At 35.3% G+C, this 19,256-nt stretch overlaps 1 protein-coding gene across 1 annotated transcript; it reads left to right on the top strand.

Annotated features, from left to right (window-relative positions):
- The first annotated feature begins 399 nt into the window (after positions 1–399).
- Positions 400–17,283, top strand: CHST15 (carbohydrate sulfotransferase 15). The gene is made up of 7 exons (XM_070945610.1): positions 400–961; positions 1,911–2,250; positions 7,635–7,781; positions 11,658–11,814; positions 14,401–14,557; positions 15,231–15,378; positions 16,700–17,283. The coding sequence occupies exons 1-7, from the start codon at positions 422–424 to the stop codon at positions 16,888–16,890; spliced, it is 1,680 nt and encodes a 559-aa protein (XP_070801711.1). The 5' UTR covers positions 400–421; the 3' UTR covers positions 16,891–17,283.
- The last annotated feature ends 1,973 nt before the right edge of the window (positions 17,284–19,256 follow it).

The raw sequence follows: 19,256 nt of genomic DNA, 5'->3' as shown, positions 1-19,256 counted from the left end.
TTAAAGATTTTTTTTGAAACCTAAAAATATTATTCTTTTTCATACAACTGACTGTGTTAACTTTTGATGAAATCCAAGGACAATGAACTCATTTTCATTTTGGCATCTTTTCCTTCGGTACAGTGAAATCCCCTTCTCACTGTGTTCTTTGGGGAAAACCTGAACTAATCTACGGTGTTTTTTTTTTTTTCAATCTTACCAACTTGCTCTCAACATTGATCCAAATTATTCATGTTAAAGTTCTGTGTAGTATGCCTTGATTTTCAAGATCTGTGAAGTATTTTCTTTAGCCTCAGTTTAAAAAACACAACAACTATCGCACAAGGATTTTTTAATTGTTTGTGGAAGATTACTTTTATGTACTTGATTTTCCTCCCTGACTACTGTAAATGGATCACTTCAATGCTTTAATGGTACTAATATGAGGCATTGCATTCATTGTTGCATAGCATTGTTATCAAATGACTTTCATAAACAGTGTTTCAAGTGCCGAGGCCCAGGTCATAATATCCAAAAGTGTCCTCTATGCAGAGGAGAAAATCAAGTTTTGCTTGTGGATAGCAAGCAGATGAACTTACTTGCAGTTTTGGAAGTGAGGACTGATCATAATGATAGCTGGGCTGGACTGTTTTGTTTGAAGAAGGGGAAGATATGCAGTTTATTCTTTGGATTATTAATAATGATGTTGGTGACCGCATCTTATATTCTGACCGGAACTAAAGATGGTCTTTTGCTTATGCAACCAACACTCCATTATGGAGTTTTTACCAGCAATTCAAACTCAATGGACAATGGCAATTTCTGTGATAAGAAAGAACATTACCAAAAATCTAAAATGAATATTTCATATGCAAAGGATTACTCCAGCATTAAAGTAATTATTGACACTATAGCTTCACACATTGAGTTCATACCAAGGTATCCTCCTGACTTGGAAGATCTGAAGAAACAAGAGACACATGTAGGTATAAAAGTGGCCTATTTTGTATTATAAAAATATTTATTGTATTGGAATAGCAATAGCTCTTAGATTTATATACCGATCCATAGTGCTTTATAAGTCTGCTCTAAGTGGTTTACAGAGTCAGCATATTTACTGCAACAATCTGGCTCCTCATTTTACCCACCTTGGAAGGATGGAAGGCTGAGTCAGTCTTGAGCCAGTCAGGATCAAACTGCTGGCAGTTGGCAGATTTAGCCTGTAATATTGCATTCTAACCATTGTGGCAGCATGGCTCTTAATAAGGAATATTTTTTTATTGGAAGAGGTTATGCTATTTTAAATAAATAGGCTACTATTTATCCGAGTAGAGATCATATAGTTATATTTAATTTTATCATATCAGATATTTAAATATATCTTTCCATACGCTTTCTTATAATTTATGTTATGCTCATTATGTTCCACATGTTTTCATATAACTTAATACATAAAGGAGATAAAGAAATTGTTGCTACTTATATTGACAGATAGCCAAATAAGCAAATGCAGAGTTCCTTATTTAGTGAAGTGTCAAGAGGAAGTTTTCGATGCTAGAAAATGTGATAGTGCTTGGATGCACCGAGAATGTAGAAGCTGGTTAGAGTTGCAGTTGTGAAGCTCAGCCTTCACCAAGGAAAGGATAAAAGGATAAAAATGATAAAAGCTAGGTTTTTTATATGGAAGGAGTGTATAGTTGCCTGATTCATGCTAGATAATTATATTATCTAGAATTATATCCTTCCTGATTTTAAAAGATTGTTGAAATATATTCTTCTTTATAGCCATCACTCTGTGTCCCCTTGGTTCTATGTTTCTGTAGTATAGGACAGCTAAACATCAAACTAATAGAATATGCAAACAACTAAACTATCATAACAAGAAATATAGCCATAATACTTCAACAAAGCTTGTATTGTTTCTGTTGCAGATGTTCTCAGTAATTCCCAACAAATTTCTCCCAAACAGCAAGAATCCTTGCTGGTATGAAGAATACAAAGGAAACAATACCAGAAACCCTTATGCCACAAACTCCTATGCCTTGTATTCCAAACGTTTTCGTACAATATTTGACTATCTTCGAAAAGTATTTTGGAATCATTTATATCATTATGATGACAAATATTACCGGCTGCGCTGTCTTCCTCATTTTTATATCATTGGCCAACCGAAATGTGGAACAACAGATCTTTATGATAGGCTCAGACTACACCCTGAAGTGAAATTTTCAGCAATTAAGGAGCCTCACTGGTGGACCAGAAAACGTTTTGGTGAGTAAACATGGTAATCAGCAGTTTGGAGTTGTATTAACTTAAATGAATGTTTAACAATCCTAGGAAGAAGTATTCAGTGATTTTGAAGTTTCACAAGTAGTAAATGATGCAGGAAAAATAATCAAGAGATCTAACTTCATGTTTCAAGTTGCCTTAAAATCCTACCAGCTGGCATGATACACTTATCTTCATGGATAAGTATATCACTTCATGATACATTTATCTTCATGGATAAGTGTATGGCACCAACAATATCATTACCTTGAATTATTTGCCAAGTGCAAAATGTGTTGATGTAAGCAAGAGTCTTTGTCTTAGTTTAATAAAGCTTAGAATGATTTGTACAAGTTGTGTATAGAATAGCTTAATAAAACATCTTAAAATATCATTTAAAACAGAACTTTTGCTGTAAATTGCCATAATCTAGATTAAAAAAGGTTAAAATGGATAGCACTTAATGTTTATTTGATGGTCATTATTTCAGACATTTATTTCAGTTTAGGATAAGGTTGATAACAAAATGTGGTTCTTTTATTCTTTCAGACAATACCCTTTCACTAACTTCTGTTGAATATGCATTGTACTCCAGAGTTTTAATTATGCTTACACATTACAGTCCTCTAAGGAGCTCACATTCAGATACTCTTTTATTTTATACATGCAACAATGCTGTGGGGTAAATTAAGCTGCAGGATAATGACTGCTCCAAGTTCACCAAATATGCTTCATGGCCGAGTAGGGATTTTATCTCAGGTCTTGTCAATTGTCTTCCAGCACAAGTGAATAAACAGCTCTTTTAGCTCTCTAGCTATTGAAATAAATGATTTGGCAGTAGCACTGAACAATGAGATGGCCAAGTTTGCTAATGGCCCAATTATTCAAAGTAGTAAAAACATAAATGGGATTAATGCTTCTCTGAGGGAATCTTTCCAAACAGAAGAAAATAGACAATGCAGTGGCAAATGTGGTTCAGTGCAAGTAAGACAGAGTGCATCCTAAGTTTGCATAACCACTACTCTAGCTTTCGAAATATTGTGTGGAGTTGCAATCCGCATATTTCTAAAAAGGGATATCACAAAAAAAGGGCAATCAAAATAATTATAGTGTTGAGGTGATCCCTAAAGAAAAGCATTTTAAAAGGAAGAGTGAGAGGAACGTGATAGGAGTAGATAAAAATGTTGCATGGTATGGAGAAAGTAAATAACTTCTTCTAATGGTATTAGATTTATGAAGGTAAGAAGCTGGAATTTAGGAAATAACAATATTTTTGCCTAAAGGAAGTGATGTAGTTATCATAATTTCCTCTGACTGGGGAAAAGGATGTTTGAGAAGCCAATTGGTAAAGATAAAGGTTCCGCACGCACATATGTGCTAGTCATTCCCGACTTTAGGGAGCGGTGGTCATCTCCATTCCAAAGCCAAAGAGCCAGTGCTGTCCAAAGACGTCTCTATGGCCATGTGGCCGGCATGACTAAATGCCGAAGGTGCATGGAGCGCTGTTATCTTCCCATCAAAGGTGGTCCCTATTTTTCTACTTGCATTTTTTACATACTTTCGAACTGTTAGGTTGGCAGAAGCTGGGACAAGTAACGGGAGCTTACCCCATTACCTGGCACTAGGGATTCGACCCACTGAACTGCCGACTTTCGATCGACAAGCTCAGCGTCTTAGCCACTGAGCCATTGCATCCCTTGTTTGAGAAGCCAAAAGATAACTTCTTTTAATGTTTTGTTGATGTTCTATAAGCACAATAGAGGAATTTACATTGTGGGTGTTTTTCTACTGCTGCCTGAATTGATGGTTTATGCTGTGATCTGTGGCCTGCATTCTTAAAATGATTAGTTGCTGCCCAGCTGCAGAATTATCTTGCCAGAACAATATAAACAGATAGATTGGTCATATAGCATGTGCTTTTTCTGGGGTTTTGGGTGTTTTTGGAATGAGAACAATCACATTTGATCAGTTTCCTTCAACAGCCTTTCTTTTTAACCTTTATGCCTTGGAAGAACCCTTGAAGTAATTTTCAAGTCTCAGGAAATCCCTGTATAAAACCTGCAAAAAATAAGAAAACTTCATGATACGATTTATTTCTGACTTACATTATCCACATTTTTACCATATTTACAGCAACAGCAAACTGGCAGGCTGGCAGCTGAAACATGTTTCATAAAAATTCTATCAGTCACAATTTTTTATGAACCCCTAGCAAGCTCTCAAGGAACCCCAGTTGAGAATGGCTGACCTCAGTGGTTTAGCTGTAGAGTATTGTTTTATGAAATCTGGCTCTTCCCAATCTCGGCAACTAACACTTGGTGTTAGTTATCATCTGATGATGAGCTATTTCAGAGACAATGACAAGATGATTTTATATCTTCTTGTTTCAATGGAAATTTGGCAGAGTGCATACACTGAAAGCAATTACAATTCTTGTATATAGAATAAAGTTTATGACTCACAAAAATATTTTGCAATAGTCATAGATAATTGGATGTGTCCCAATATCCAAATTCAACTCAATTTTGGAATTACAGTTGATGTGCCTTCAAGCTGGTGTTGATTTTTAGTAACTACATAGACTTTCTTCAGGATGGTCTGTGCCCAACTTGCTCTTCAGATCTTCCACTGATTATCATATTAAAAGTCCAACCACTTTGTGGCTGATCTTTTCTTTTTCCTTTCACCTTTTCGACTATTATAGACTTTTGAAGAGCTGGATATTTGCATAATGTGACCAAGTACGATAATTTCAGCCTGGTTGTTTATACCTTCAGTCAGAACTTTGCATTGACTTAATTGTCTCTTTTGTATGTTAAAATTATCTGCTTTCCCTTCCTGCTGTCCCCATTCCCACAGCAATTTAACTTAAATGTGATTATATCTTTTTTTAAACAAAAAAGATAACAACTACTGTGTTTCCCCCAAATACGACCTATTCAAAAAGTAAGTCCTAGCTTGATTTTTACACATGCACCCAATATAAGCCCTACCCCCCAAAATAAACCCTAATTAAGATCCTGGGTGCTGGGTACTCCAGGGTGCACGGGTAAAAATTAAGCTAGGATGGAAATGTGGGAATGGAGCTGGCCTACTGCTTACCTTTGGATAGTTGCAGCCAGGCCTCGCACACCTTGGCCCATTTCTTTCAAGATTCCAGATTGATCTGGAGCTCTGTTATCGGCTAGAGAGGCCCGTCTTAAAGGCCTTTCCTGAAGGCCTCTCTAGTCGATAACAGAGCTCCGGATCGATCTATTCTGTTATCAATCCGAGCTCTGTTATCGGCTAGAGAGACCTTCAGGAAAGACAGCTGGCTGCAGATGAAATGGGCCAAGGTGTGCGAGGGTTGGCTGCAACTGTCCGAAGCCAAAAAAATTCCTGAAGGTGTCTGACAGCAAAAAGGAGGCCAGGGGCGAAGCAGGCAAGTTAGGTGAGTCAATGGATGACATCCCCCCTGAAAATAAGACCTTGTGCCTTTTTTGGTGACAAAAAAAATATAAGACAGTGTCTTATTTTTGGGTACAGTAATAGAAACACGGTAATAGAAACTATGGGGGGCTGCTGTTTCAGTAATTAAAAATGCTGAGCTTGTCAGCTAGAAAGCTGACAGCCTGATTCAAGATCCAAATGCTATGTGACAGGATGAATTCTTTTTACCTGCGCCAGCTCCTGCCCACCCAGCAATTCGAAAGCATGCAAATGTGAGTAGATAAATAGGAACCACTATGGTGGCAAAGTAATAGCGTTCTTTGCGCCTTGGTATATAGTCATGCTGGCCACATGACCATGGAAATTTCTTTGGACAATGCTGGCTTCTTGGCTAAGGAACAGAGATCAGCATTGTCCCTTAGAGTTGGACATGACTGGATATGGGAAACCTTTACCTTTAAGTTTTTATTTTAAAACATAAGCTCATGGAGTACTTTAGTAGCATAGTATCTTGGTATATAGTAAGTTTTATAACATCAGATTAAAAAAAATCAGAACCTTTATTTGCATCTCTATATATTGGCATACAGGAATTGTCAGATGTTTTTTATAATCATGTTAAAGATTAAATTGCATTAATTTCTTATGTGGATTTGAAATTTGAAACTTCTGTATCAGGCAGGCTGGTTTCCAATTTTCTGTATCTAGATATGCAATTTTATAGATGCTGCAAAAAAAATTATCTAGAATTTGGCTAGTTATGAAATATGGAAAGAAGTAAATACATTCCACCATACACTTTGACTTTTTATTACTTATTCCTATTATTTTACCACTTTATTTGCTATAGACAAAGACATGGCACTTGTAGACTAAAAATTAAATTATCTGGGTTATCTGAGTCTAACAATTGGCAATAAAATTCAGGGGCACCAGATGACATCATTTTGGCAATCAATATCCCTGCTTCTTTCTTTTACTATTGATTTGGCCTTCTACAAGGTCAATTAGCCCAAATAGTCAGGAGAAAGGCCAAGACTGCAAAATTCCAGATATGCAGGTGCAGTATCGATGGGATTGACAATTGTCTGACAGCAGCAGTGACACCAGCCAATAGGATCAAACATGATTCTGAGATTAGACTTTCTAGACTTGAGCATCAATACTTGGGACCATTAACTTCAAGCCTCAATACTGCAATCATCATATGTGCAAATATAAGTTGTAAGTGTCTGAGGCCAATGTGACTTAGAACTGTTGTTAATTGTTGAACTGTTGTTAACTTTGTCGAGGACTATCATAATAGTCTACAGAGATATTCGGATTAGATTTCCAGGCACCTAGAATTTAAGATGTCTGCATAGCATGGCACCTGGACACGATTAAAGCCTGACCATTTCAGATAAATAATTCACTTTTAGCCAAAATTCACTGGGCCTCCTGGACGTCTAAAATATTTGTCTTGGATGGATTCTCTTGCTTTTTCCTCAGAAGTCTTTCATTTCTTTGTTTTCTATTTATAATTCTGTAGTCATTTTTTTTTTTACAGTGACTCATCTGGACCTCTATAGCTAGGAATTACTTTTTTGTTGTTGTTGTTCATGACTTTCTTACATATCCTGCCTAATAAAACTATTGTTCTGAAAAAAGGCATATTTTTACTGGATTATAGTAATATAATACAGTATTTTGTCAAATCTTTTTTGTAATCTGCTTTGGGTTTACTGGTTTGCTTTTATAATATAATTCCACTCTATTCCTATTAATAAGAAATATTTTGATATAATTTCAGTAAAATTATAACATAATGGTAGGATTCTAATTAAACACATAACTAAATTATTAACCCATAAAACTTTTCTTGCATTCTTTGAACAATGTCTTCTCTATAATTCAATGTCTGAATTATATAATTGCTGATTTTTTAAAAATTACTTCTTTCTGCCTTTTATTTTCAGGGATAATTCGTTTGAGAGATGGATTTCATGATCGTTACCCTGTGAATGATTACCTAGATCTGTTTGATTTGGCTGCCCATCAGATTCAAAATGTGCTGCAGAGAGATTCTGAAAACAGCTATGAAAAGAGGAGCAACATTATTATTGGTACAGAAACTGTTGCTTAGGATGGCTTTTCTCAATCTGGTGTCATCTAGATGTTTTAGAATCTCACATTTGAAGAATTTAACTTTGAAAAAGGCTGATTTATAGAAATTGTATTCCCGGTACTAGTATTGGTATACCATCATTGGTATGATTTACGGTTCTGTTGTTAAAATGGGAAGTCAGACTTTTTAAAATATATTTTAGCAATATATATCTGAAATACATACTAGATAACAAAATGTGACAATAGCATTTTATTTCAACAAATTCTGTTAGCGGAGAAAGGAATAGAGGTTTTTTTACAACAACCTAGAAGTAGCTTTAAACACCAGTGAAAAGATAAAATATTTCCTCCATTACAAATCTCTAAATTCTTTACTGTGATGCTGTTTAAATATTTGCAATATTTATTTAAAGTAATTATTTATAAACATACAGAATATATATATTTTTGAGAAGTAAATGTATTCACTTTCAGTAGACCATTCTCACTAATTATGTTACGATTGCTGCCTTGATTGTCCTTGCAATAATAAAACTTGGTGAAATGTATAATCTATTTAAACTATTCAAATAACATCATAAGATAGCTACCAATAAACATGATAATAAAAAGCATGTATAATTAGAAGTAGTTTGCATAAGTTTTCATATCTGTGTGTCTTCACTTCCCAGTAGATTCTACATGGGCTTTTTTCAGTCTATGCCCTATTCTAATATTCCAGCACAGAATGCTAAGGAAAATGTCTCCTGATTATCTTAATTGAGTCACCTGAATCTATATAAAAGGTTTTACCTCTGTTTCAGCATTGTTGTTTTGAGACTGGCCCTAATTAGTTGCAACTGTGGAGTCAGCATGACAAAAACAAAGTTTAAGCAGACTCTATGTATAGATAGGAAGTAGCAATTAGAAGTCTTTCTAATTTGGAAATTAGAAATGTATTGAAGGAAGAAAGCATCCTTTACTGCAGTGGTCACCAACTGATGGACTGTGGACCACTGGTGGTCCACGAGAAAATTTTGGTAGTCCATAAAAAAATTATTTGCATTTTTTATATTGCACTAAATCAGGGGTCCTCAAACTATGGCCCTTTGGCCAGATACATGCAATGAATATTTGTGTTGCTGCAGAGAGTCTCCCCCTTTGGGGTCTTTTTGTGCGGGTTGGAGGGGGGCAGAAATTCCGATTTGGGGTCCTGGTGTGGGGCTTTGGGCAAAGGCTGGAGGAAAGTGCCCCTGGTGGCAAAGAGCCAAAGGGCCTTGTTCCAGTGGGACTGCATCATGTCCTGGAACTGGCTGACCATCTCAGCCCACTGAGCCTCCAGGCTTTGCACTCCTGCAGGTCTTCCTTCTGTTTGGAAAGCCTATGCTCGTAGTCCTCAGTGAAGTGCTTCTGCTGAGCCTCCTTCTCAGTCAGATCCAATTTGAACTGAGCCAGATGTTTTGCCAACTCTTTCTCATGGTGGCTGCTTAGCTCCAACAACTGCTTCCTGTTGGACGCCTAAGGAGCCCAGGCAGGCAGGCAAGGAGTGCTGGGAGGAGAGGGGTGACTAGAGACCGGCGAGACACCCCTCGACATGAATGACATCAAGTTGGTCACACCCACCTAGTTACCTGACCATTTAGCCATGCCCACCCAGCCGGTCATTAGGCAGATCACATTAATGGTCTGCGGGATTTAAAAGTATGAAGTTAGTGGTCCCTGAGGTCTGAAAGGTTGGTGACCCCTGCTTTACTGAATGTCTTGTTCCTATGGTATTGGAGACAAAGTCCTGTATTTCTATATAATTTTTGTTACATTTATAGATAGATAAATACATATAGATCTTTGAATGAATTAACATTCTGAGATAGAAAGATGTCTTAAGATACCCTAATGTAAAACAGCATTTAACATGATCTAATACAGGTTTCCCAACCTTGACAACTTTAAGACACATGGACTTCAGCTATGTTGGCTGGGAAATTCTGGGAATTGAAATCCACACATTACCAAGGCTGGGAAACCCTGATCTAGTATGTCTTGACTTCCTCACAAAAGCTGTTAAACCTAGCTACACTGATCTGGAATCTGTTGCTTTTATAAACAAATGTTAAAGACTCTTTCTAGGGTTCGCATCTCAAAGACAAGGAGAGGCAAAACAATCTGTATTTATGTCTCTTACATGAATATATTGATTCATATTAATTATTAACATTATTATGAAACAGTTGGACCTGTGCTGCAGTTTTATAGAAATGAGCTTTTCTAAAAATGTTTACTTCAGCTCTTCATCAGCATGCATAGTATCTTAAACTTTTTATTAACTTGTTAAACATAATTTATTTTGTAATATATCCATAGGATATGAAAATCTTAAGGTCACTTAGGGAACAATGTCATTAAACTTTATATAATTAAAGCTGTAAACGTTCCTCTAACTTTTAACAGGTAGTGTAATTTTCCATTCAAAAATGCCTCTGAATCAAATGATTGCTGAGTTATAATTATACTGCCAGATGAAACAATGGCTATTGCCTCAGTGCTACACAGCACACAAAGCTCCAAGCATTCTAGACAGGATTTAGTAATTTAAGATCATTATAGCAATGAATTCACCAGAATGTTTATAATTTTATATAGACAACCTAGAACTATTCTGTAATAAAAGGATATAGTTTAATCATATATACTTTTAGCTTCTATGAAAAATTTGTATCATTTTTTACTGTGCAATTGTGACTTGATGGATCAGTGCAGCTGCAATTAATTTATCTTATGTTGAATATGAATTGCTTTTCATCAATATTAATTCAAGTTCATAAAAGGTAAGATTCTAAAACTTGTAGGAAATGTGCTTTTGAGTTGCCATTGCCAAGTTAATATGTTTTGAAGAGCTGATTGCCAAATATAAATTATGACAAAATAAACAATGGAAATCTACATCTCAGCAATTATGGCAATTAAAGGGACATAATAAATGAATACATATGTGCCATCGTATACATCTCATAGCGGACCTGCTATAATCTATATTATAGTAGTGCAAATTCTATAAAAAGATTGGACATGTACAATAGATTGGTAAATTTCATTTCATTCATTCATTCAACCTTAGTTAGCAGAAATCCTCATCAATATGTCTGGGAAACTTGACATGTTCCAGAATAATATTTTTTGGATAGTGTATCTACTAAGAATTTGAGCTCATAGCAAATAAGTTCATTGGAATTTACAGGAATCATATAAGTAATACATATCAATAATTATATTATTGTTTTTCAGGATGAGCAGTGTTATAGAGGGTAGAAAAAACAAACAGTAATCCATAGAAAATTGAAACTTGAGAGAGGGAATGAAAACTACTGAATCTAGTTTACAAATATACTTTTTGAAACCTTTCTGTATTTGCCAATCATTCTTTTTCTGCATTCATACATCACTTTATATATTGAGTTTCATTATTTATTTGTATAAATGTTCTTTAAAGTGTAAACATATTTGAACTATACCCAAATGTTGGGACTTATAAAATATAAATTTAACAATATCGAAAGAAAGTAGATTCAATATTTCAGAATGTTTTCTATGTAAAAGAAAATGAAATACATGGCTCATTCACATCAATATACATCATAGATACCAAAGTCTTTATGTTATCTTGTGTATATTTGTAAATATATTTAAGCTCATAGCCTTCGTAAATTTTTTTGCTGAACCTGTTGCTTTCTACATGTTGAATTTTAGTACCAGTTAGTTCTATTCAGTTTCTGTGATAGAACTCGATGTACAACAAACACATGGATAATGGCAGATTTGAGAAATATGAATTATAGCAAATTCTGTTTATATCTCTAAAATTAAGGATAATGATCTATGGATTTTGTCATTTCTAGGAGAGGCGAGTGCTTCAACAATGTGGGACAACAATGCTTGGATTTTCTTTTATGACAACAGTACAGAGGGAGAACCTCCATTCTTAATACCAGATTTTATTCATGCCTTCCAGCCAAATGCAAAGCTTATTGTTATGCTTAGAGATCCTGTTGAAAGGTGAGCATCCAATATTTCCAAGATTTCAAATGTGCATCACATCTGCAATACATGGAAAAGAAGTGGTCGAACTTCATGCTGTATTTGTAGCAGCCATCTGACTTTTTCAAACTCTTGTCTAAAAACGTCCCTGCACTTGAACGAAGAAGATGGTATTAGCTATTGCTTTGTACTAATATTACTTGTGTTAGGCATCTGTATTACTTTTTCTAGATCTCTTTTAAAATTGGAAGTGGCATATTTGATATAATTCTTCATTTACCATCATTCTGGCTACGAATTGTCTTTCCAGTTGTAAATCATAATGTATAAACTTTCCGATATTCTAAATTGTCATATGGGAGCACATTAATAAATAAGCAACTTGTTCAACTCCTGTATGGTTTACCTCTTTGTTACAACATCTGGAAAAAAAAGCTATTAGAAATAACAAGTAGTTCAGAATATTAAATTTATTTTAATGAAAGCTGTCACAATAAAATTCCAACATGCAATGATTTCATTTTTAAAGTTTATAGTCATTGCTTTAAAATTAATTATTTTAAATAACATTTGTGTAAATGTTATTTTAGTGACTTCTGGGTAGACAAATAGTCTGCACATATATCTCTTAGTGTAATAGTTTGCATCCAACTTTTTGTATATGAAAAATAAATGTTAATGCCAATCTAATATAGGATCAGGGATGGGTTCTACTTACCTTTACTACCGGTTCGCAATGGGACCGTGCACCGTTTTATGATTCAGTGAAGTATATAATATGAACATGTTTATTCAGTCACTGGAGGAAACATAGCTTTTTAAATTCTCTCCAAAATTATCTAGTTATGGAGAATCAAAGAAAGTTATAAATGAAGGTAATATTAAATGGGTCATCACTAGGTTAACAGAAGGTGGAGCTCCAAGAAAACTCTGCACAGTTTCATTGTAGACAAAGCAATTTAGAATCAAGAACTGGGCACTTTCAGTATTATATAGATCAGGGGTCCCCAGCCCACTGGGCTGTGGCCTACTATTGGCTGTGTCCTATTCAGAATTGGACTGCACAAGTGGGTGGCTGGAGCACACGCAGCTCAACTTGCATAAGTGGCAGGCTACCAAGCACTCGCACAGGTGTGCACCGCCTGCTGCTTGTGCAAGTTGAACTGCATGTGCACCGGCCCGTAGCTCACATGGCCCAGTTCCCCTCTCCCCACACAACCAGGCTGCCAAGCTGCAAAGGTTGGGACCACTGATATATGTCAGGATAGGGTAGAGGGTTGTCCCCGAACCGTGAACCAGCTCACGAGCAAACACACTAGGACTGAAATAAAACTAGCAGAGGAGTCTTGTATAAAAATATACTTCAAAATGTTTAAAAAACACTATATCTTTAAAAAGGCACATTAATAACAAAATCTTATCTTGGTTAAATGAAGCCAGGCCATCTCCCTACATTCCTCTCCACAATACCGAAACAGTCCATAAGAAAAAACTAACATGACATTAAACAGCTTCGGTGTCGATACATCATCGAGGTGGTAGAAGGGCAGCAGCGTAGGTTTCACAGCTAAAAGTCACCTGTGAAAAACAATTCAATCAGCAAACGTGGCTTGAAGCTCCTGGGAGGGAAACTGTCCAGCGCTCCCTCCGATCGTAGCTCCAGCAGCAGCAACAGTTCAGATATTGGCTTGCATGCTTCAACTCAGCAAAAGGCAAGCTGAAATTGGAGACTTCAAAAGATTCTCAGCTATCTCAACTCACAGTTGCAGCTAGCTCCGTGGGAGTATCTTTACACAGCTCGGCTCCTCTTCTGCTGCAGCCGTCAGGACTCCTTATCTGAGTTCTCCTCCCTTCTGCAGCTCTGCTCTGGGCTCTGCATCCAGGTGCTTCAGCACTGGCTCTGCATCTAGGCCTAAACAGCGTCTAGGCCCCAAATAGCAAGCAGAAAAGGTCCGTGCTTATATGGGGAGTTAACCTGCAATTAACTAGGGCGGGAAGGCTTGCAGTTAATTGCAAACAGGAGATGGCTTGATTGGATCCATACTGTTTGTAACTGATCAAGTAGCTACAGCAATCCTGAAAACACTCGTGACAATATAGATCTTTAAAAAAGAATGATAAGATAAAAGATGAAGTGGAACAACTAAAATTATTACACAGCAGCAATATAATGATTAACTTTCAAAGACCATTTTATTCATCTGCCATAAAAAACTGGAATAGGAATACATTTGGAATGACTATTATGGTCATTGTAATATTGATATTATAATATCAAATCCATATTAAGGATTTGATTTGATGTTTTGAAAATAAATTCCACTATGGGCGAATTACAGTAGCTTGACAGTTTGTGTTAGTTTTGTCTAAAATGAGGATTACCTGATACTCTCAAACAGCAAGTAAATCAGAAAGAAACTCTTTCCTTAGGATATCTGAGGATATATTGTAAACGAAGTTCTACTGCAAAAAACAAAATTTATGATATAAATAATATCATTTGTTTCTTTCCTGGACACTAGCTGTTGATTTATTATTTCTACTAAGTAGATGGCATGGTTTCTAATTACAGTTCAATTGTTTATGTTTTTTTTCCATTCATAGATTATATTCTGATTATCTCTACTTTGCAAGTGCTAATAAATCTGTAGAAGACTTCCATGAAAAAGTGGCTGAGTCATTACAACTCTTTGAGAATTGCTTGACAGATTTCTCTTTGCGAGCCTGTGTATACAACAACACCCTTAATAATGCCATGCCAGTATGTATATTTCATTTTAGATTTTATATACTACTCTGAAGCCAAGTATTACCAGTTGCAGAATATATAAGAACCAAGTACTTTATAAAATCCAGTAACTGAAATTGCATATGATTGTTCTTAAATAAAAATAACTGCACACGGGCAGCTAGGCTAGAGATCTTTTCTTCAACATCTGGTTGTTGAGAGTAGTTTCTAAGGATACACGTTTTGCAAGAACGAAATGTTGATTTAATTTGAGCATTATTAATTTCTTTTCCTTTTTTAAGTCCCCTCAAGAAGTTGGACATAAAAAAATGACACTAATTAGAGTGAGAGGGAAGATCCTTGGAAGCTCATCTAAGATAGAAATAAAATCATCTGTTCTATGTCAGTTTGTGCTGTAAATAATTTTAATCTTGTTTTTGTATAGCTTAATTAATTAAACAAATGGGTTTTTTTTGAAAATTATATAACATGAATTCATGTCTTTTCTGTTTTTATCCCCATTTCCCAAACTGACCCTTTTCCACATCCACCTGCCAGTTTATCCTCTGCTAACCACATCCTAATCAACCATTTCATTTCCCCTTGCATCTCTCACTCAGAATCTTCCTACTATGTGAATATAATTGTATCTGGAATAATTTACTACAGCTCTTTCCCTCCCTCTCTCCCCCCACTTCTCTCTCAGGTAAGACTTCAGGTTGGTCTGTATGTTGTTTTCCTCCTTGACTGGCTGGCGGTTTTCAATAAAGATCAAATATTAGTTCTCCGGTTGGAGGATCATGCATCCAATGTAAAATTAACTATGCACATAGTGTTCCAGTTTCTTGATTTAGGTATGAATTTTAATTAAGCATATCCATCATTGATATATTGTGATTGTCTTGTATTTTCTAAGGCTTCCTTTCCTCTATGCTATCTGTCTTCAGCACAGCTGTAGATAGAGTTAGCACCAAATACATTCATTTTGGGAAGGTATTGGAAGTTGTCATATTTCTACAGCTCAAAGCTTTAAATATAATATTTTAATTAGTTCATTTTCTAGCTACTACTCTGTTCAATTCATGCATTCTGACTCTTATTTTGAACTGAGCAGCGTTATCAGCTTTACTTTAACTTAGTCTTTAAATTTCCTTGAATTTTATATATACACTAATTTTTATTTCAATATAAATCATTTCCAATAACTTTCAGATATATTTTTCTTTGAAAGAAAAATTTGTAGGTAGATTTAAGAGAACTAGATATAAAACAGAGGCAATGTCTAAATAAAAATGGTCTTCTGTGACTCAACCCTTTGTGGATGGGAACAGTATGAGTTTTTCTCATAAAAGTTCATTTTGAGCCATGGTGGTGCAGTATTGCAGGCTAACTCTGCTGACTGCCAGCTGATTGCCAGCAGTTGAGCCTTCCATCCTTCTGAGGTTGGTAAAATGAGGACCCAGATTGTTGGGGGCAATATGCTGACTCTGTAAACCTCTTAGAGAGGGCTGTAAAACACTGTGAAGCAGTATTACAAAAAAAATTGTAAATCTTTGAGGACAGAATGCATGAATAATCCTGAGCCACTGAATTGTAATGTATAATGTTACAGATTGAAAGAAACATGTTAACTTGCCAAGCGCAAAAGATCAGATCCACATGTAAAGGTCCAGTTAAGCTGATTTATTGCTGATCATGCCTCTGCACAGGAATCTTCTCAATTAATGGTTAACATCTGCTTGGGGTTAGATAAGGGTCAATGGAATCTAAAGGGAGTTTGCTTAGGGCTATGTAGGGGTTCTAGGCTGATCCTTCTTTTAACTCCATCCCCATTCCTTCTCTTACAAAATTGTATTTAAGTAATTTTAATTACATTTAACTTGGCTCATTTCTTTACCCTGGCCTCAGCCCTTTTTAGAGTGTAGCCTTTGCCATATCACTTATGCCTGCCTATATTTAACATCAACTATCTTTTTACATAATTTAAAGAGAAAAGTTGTGGGTGTTACACCAAACAATACAAAAAAAGCAAATGTCATTTACTGTTTCTCATTAAGCCACCACGTGTAACATTCAAAAGTTTACCTGTTTATTGAATGTTGCATAACTTGGAAAATGCTTAAGAAAACGAATAAGCAAAAGTAGACATGATTATATAAATATTTTTTATCATAGGTGGTCTAAGCGAAAAACAAGAAGCTCTAATTACTAAAAGTCCTGCATCAAACACTAGAAGACCTGAAGATCGGAATCTAGGTCCTATGTTGCCTATCACAAAAGAAATTCTGTGTGATTTCTATCAGCCTTTCAACAAAAAACTCGCTGAAGTTCTTTCTGATGAAGCTTTTTTATGGAAAAAGTCCTGATTTGACCATTTCAGAGCCACCATTGCAGTGCTTGGAGAGAAAAAGATATATTTTTTAAAATTTTGTTTTTCAGATGTAAATAATTGCCATTGTGAAGTCAGTAAATCTGCATTTTCATGTTTCTCTCACTTGCTATTATGAAAAATTCTTTTCCACACTGGAGCCCTTCAAGTGTGTTAGGGCTATGATACGCAGAACTTTAGTCAGCATGGGAACTCCCTATTAAGGAATGCTGGAATATGGAAGTGGATTTCCAAAGAGGAATATAATGATTTTTGCCATTTTTTCTCAACAAAAGAGCAGTGTACAGATAAGTTTGGTTGAAGCAATCTTAAGTCTTCTGGTTTTAAAATAACTGTAATATAATACAGAAATTAGCACTAGATACCTAAAATGCACATTTGTTTTCACTTTTAAGTATATCTTGCAATATTTGGAAACTGTTTAAAATGGCTTTTTAACCATTAAAAGTTGATTAATTTTAACCTAGTGGTTTGATTTTTACTCTCTGACACACAATATTTACTTTAAATGAGGATGACTCCAAAATTAAAGAACTCCTCCCCAAGAATATTAGACAACAATAAAAACAGTAATAACTAAATTGCCTTCATTACAATGTTCCCATGGTATCTAGGACAACCATCTCATTTCATAGGTAAAATATTAGAAATAAATTGTAAATTTATAAATAAATACAGTATTTATTATATACAGTATGTATTTATTATAAATAAATACAGTATTCCTCAGCAGGCTGACTGTGCACCCACACTAAGCCCATGAAATCTACTGGAAGCAGTTAACTGGAAATATAATGAAGCAACTTGTTTAATGGAACATTTTATTTAAGTGGGCTCCAGTAATATTAATATTAGTAATTAATATTACTATTAGCAGCATAAGTCGTTTTCTGAAGAATGTCTACTTTCAGTGATTAAATGAAATAGTTTTGATGTGAATTTACACAAAATCAAACCCAGAACATTGCCAGAACAGATCAATTTAAAGTAGGGGTGAAATCCAGCAGGTTCTAACAGGTTCTGGAGAACCAGTAGCGGAAATTTTGAGCAGTTCGGAGAACCGGTAGCCGAAATTTTGAGTAGTTCGGAGAACTGGCAAATACCACCTCTGGTTGGCCCCAGAGTGGGGTGGGAATGGAGATTTTGCAGTATCCTTCCCCTGCTACGCCCACCAAGCCACACCATGCCCACCAAGCCATGCCCACAGAACCGGTAGTAAAAAAATTTGGATTTTATCACTGATTTAAAGCAAAATAGAATAAAAATATGTGAGTGTTTGTGTGGGGAAAGTGATAAAATGATGTCTATCAGTTGCTTTACTTAAGTGTTATTTCACTTTGTATTCAACATGGTATAAATCCAAAACCTACGGAAAAGAGTGGGAGTTTACTTTGAAAAGTCTTCAATTTTGTCTCTGAGGAAATAGTTAAAATAATTAAAAATACAAACAGAATTAAATGTAGCAAGCCAAATTTTACCTGGTTAAGAAATATTGACTAAATTAATTTTGTGTTTGGGCCAAGAAGAGCTTTGCCTGATTGACTTTTGATCAGTTTAATTATTTGAAATCCTTTCCCCTTGCAACAGGAAAGCACAATAATAGTAATAAAATAGAGAAAGAAGCAAAAAAATAACTGAGTCTGGTAATTTAAATATATTGATTTATATTGATGTTAGGGTATCTCCATTAGATAGAATGTGGAAGAGGCCCACAATATTTTTGTAATATTGTGAAGAATCACATTATTTTTAATGTGTTTTAATACCTTTTTATTTTTTCTTATTCCAGTAGAATATAAATAGAAGAAATGTCATTAGGCCTGTGTCCATCATTTTATCCAATAGTAGAGTTATTCGCCAAAACTTGAACAGAATGGAACCAAAGTTGATGTGACAGGAAAAACTTTAAAAGAAAAATCAGCATTGAAAATGGAGTCTCAGATGGCTTGGGATCCAAGAGAACACTGTTTGTCTGGCAATTATTTATTTATTCAGTTTATACAAAGCATCTAGTATAATCTTGTGTTTTACTATTCCTTGATCTTCACACAACCACTAAATCAAGAGAGAATAGTACAGAAATTATCTTCCTCAGCTAAACACAATTTTCTTTCCTTCTGGTATCCTTTGTTCTATTCCCCTTTTCTGACCCTTTTTAGTTATCTTTTCCACTTTCAAGTCTAGTAGTTCAAATATATATGTAACAATATAGACAGCTTGGGGTGAATCTCATGGGAGCTGATTAGAACATTTCTCTGCTATAAACAGTTCTGAGATGCAAAGAGTTCCTTGTTTGATTCAGGACATAGAGAAATCAGCTGAAAGCAGCTGATCTGGGCCTTG

The sequence above is a fragment of the Pituophis catenifer genome, unplaced genomic scaffold (assembly GCF_029215685.1).
Source record: "Pituophis catenifer annectens isolate HBS135680 unplaced genomic scaffold, rPitCat1.0.hap2 SCAF_6, whole genome shotgun sequence".
Lineage (NCBI taxonomy): Eukaryota > Metazoa > Chordata > Lepidosauria > Squamata > Colubridae > Pituophis > Pituophis catenifer.
The sequence above is the reverse complement of the archived record's forward strand: the minus strand, read 5'-3'. Positions and strand labels throughout refer to the sequence as shown.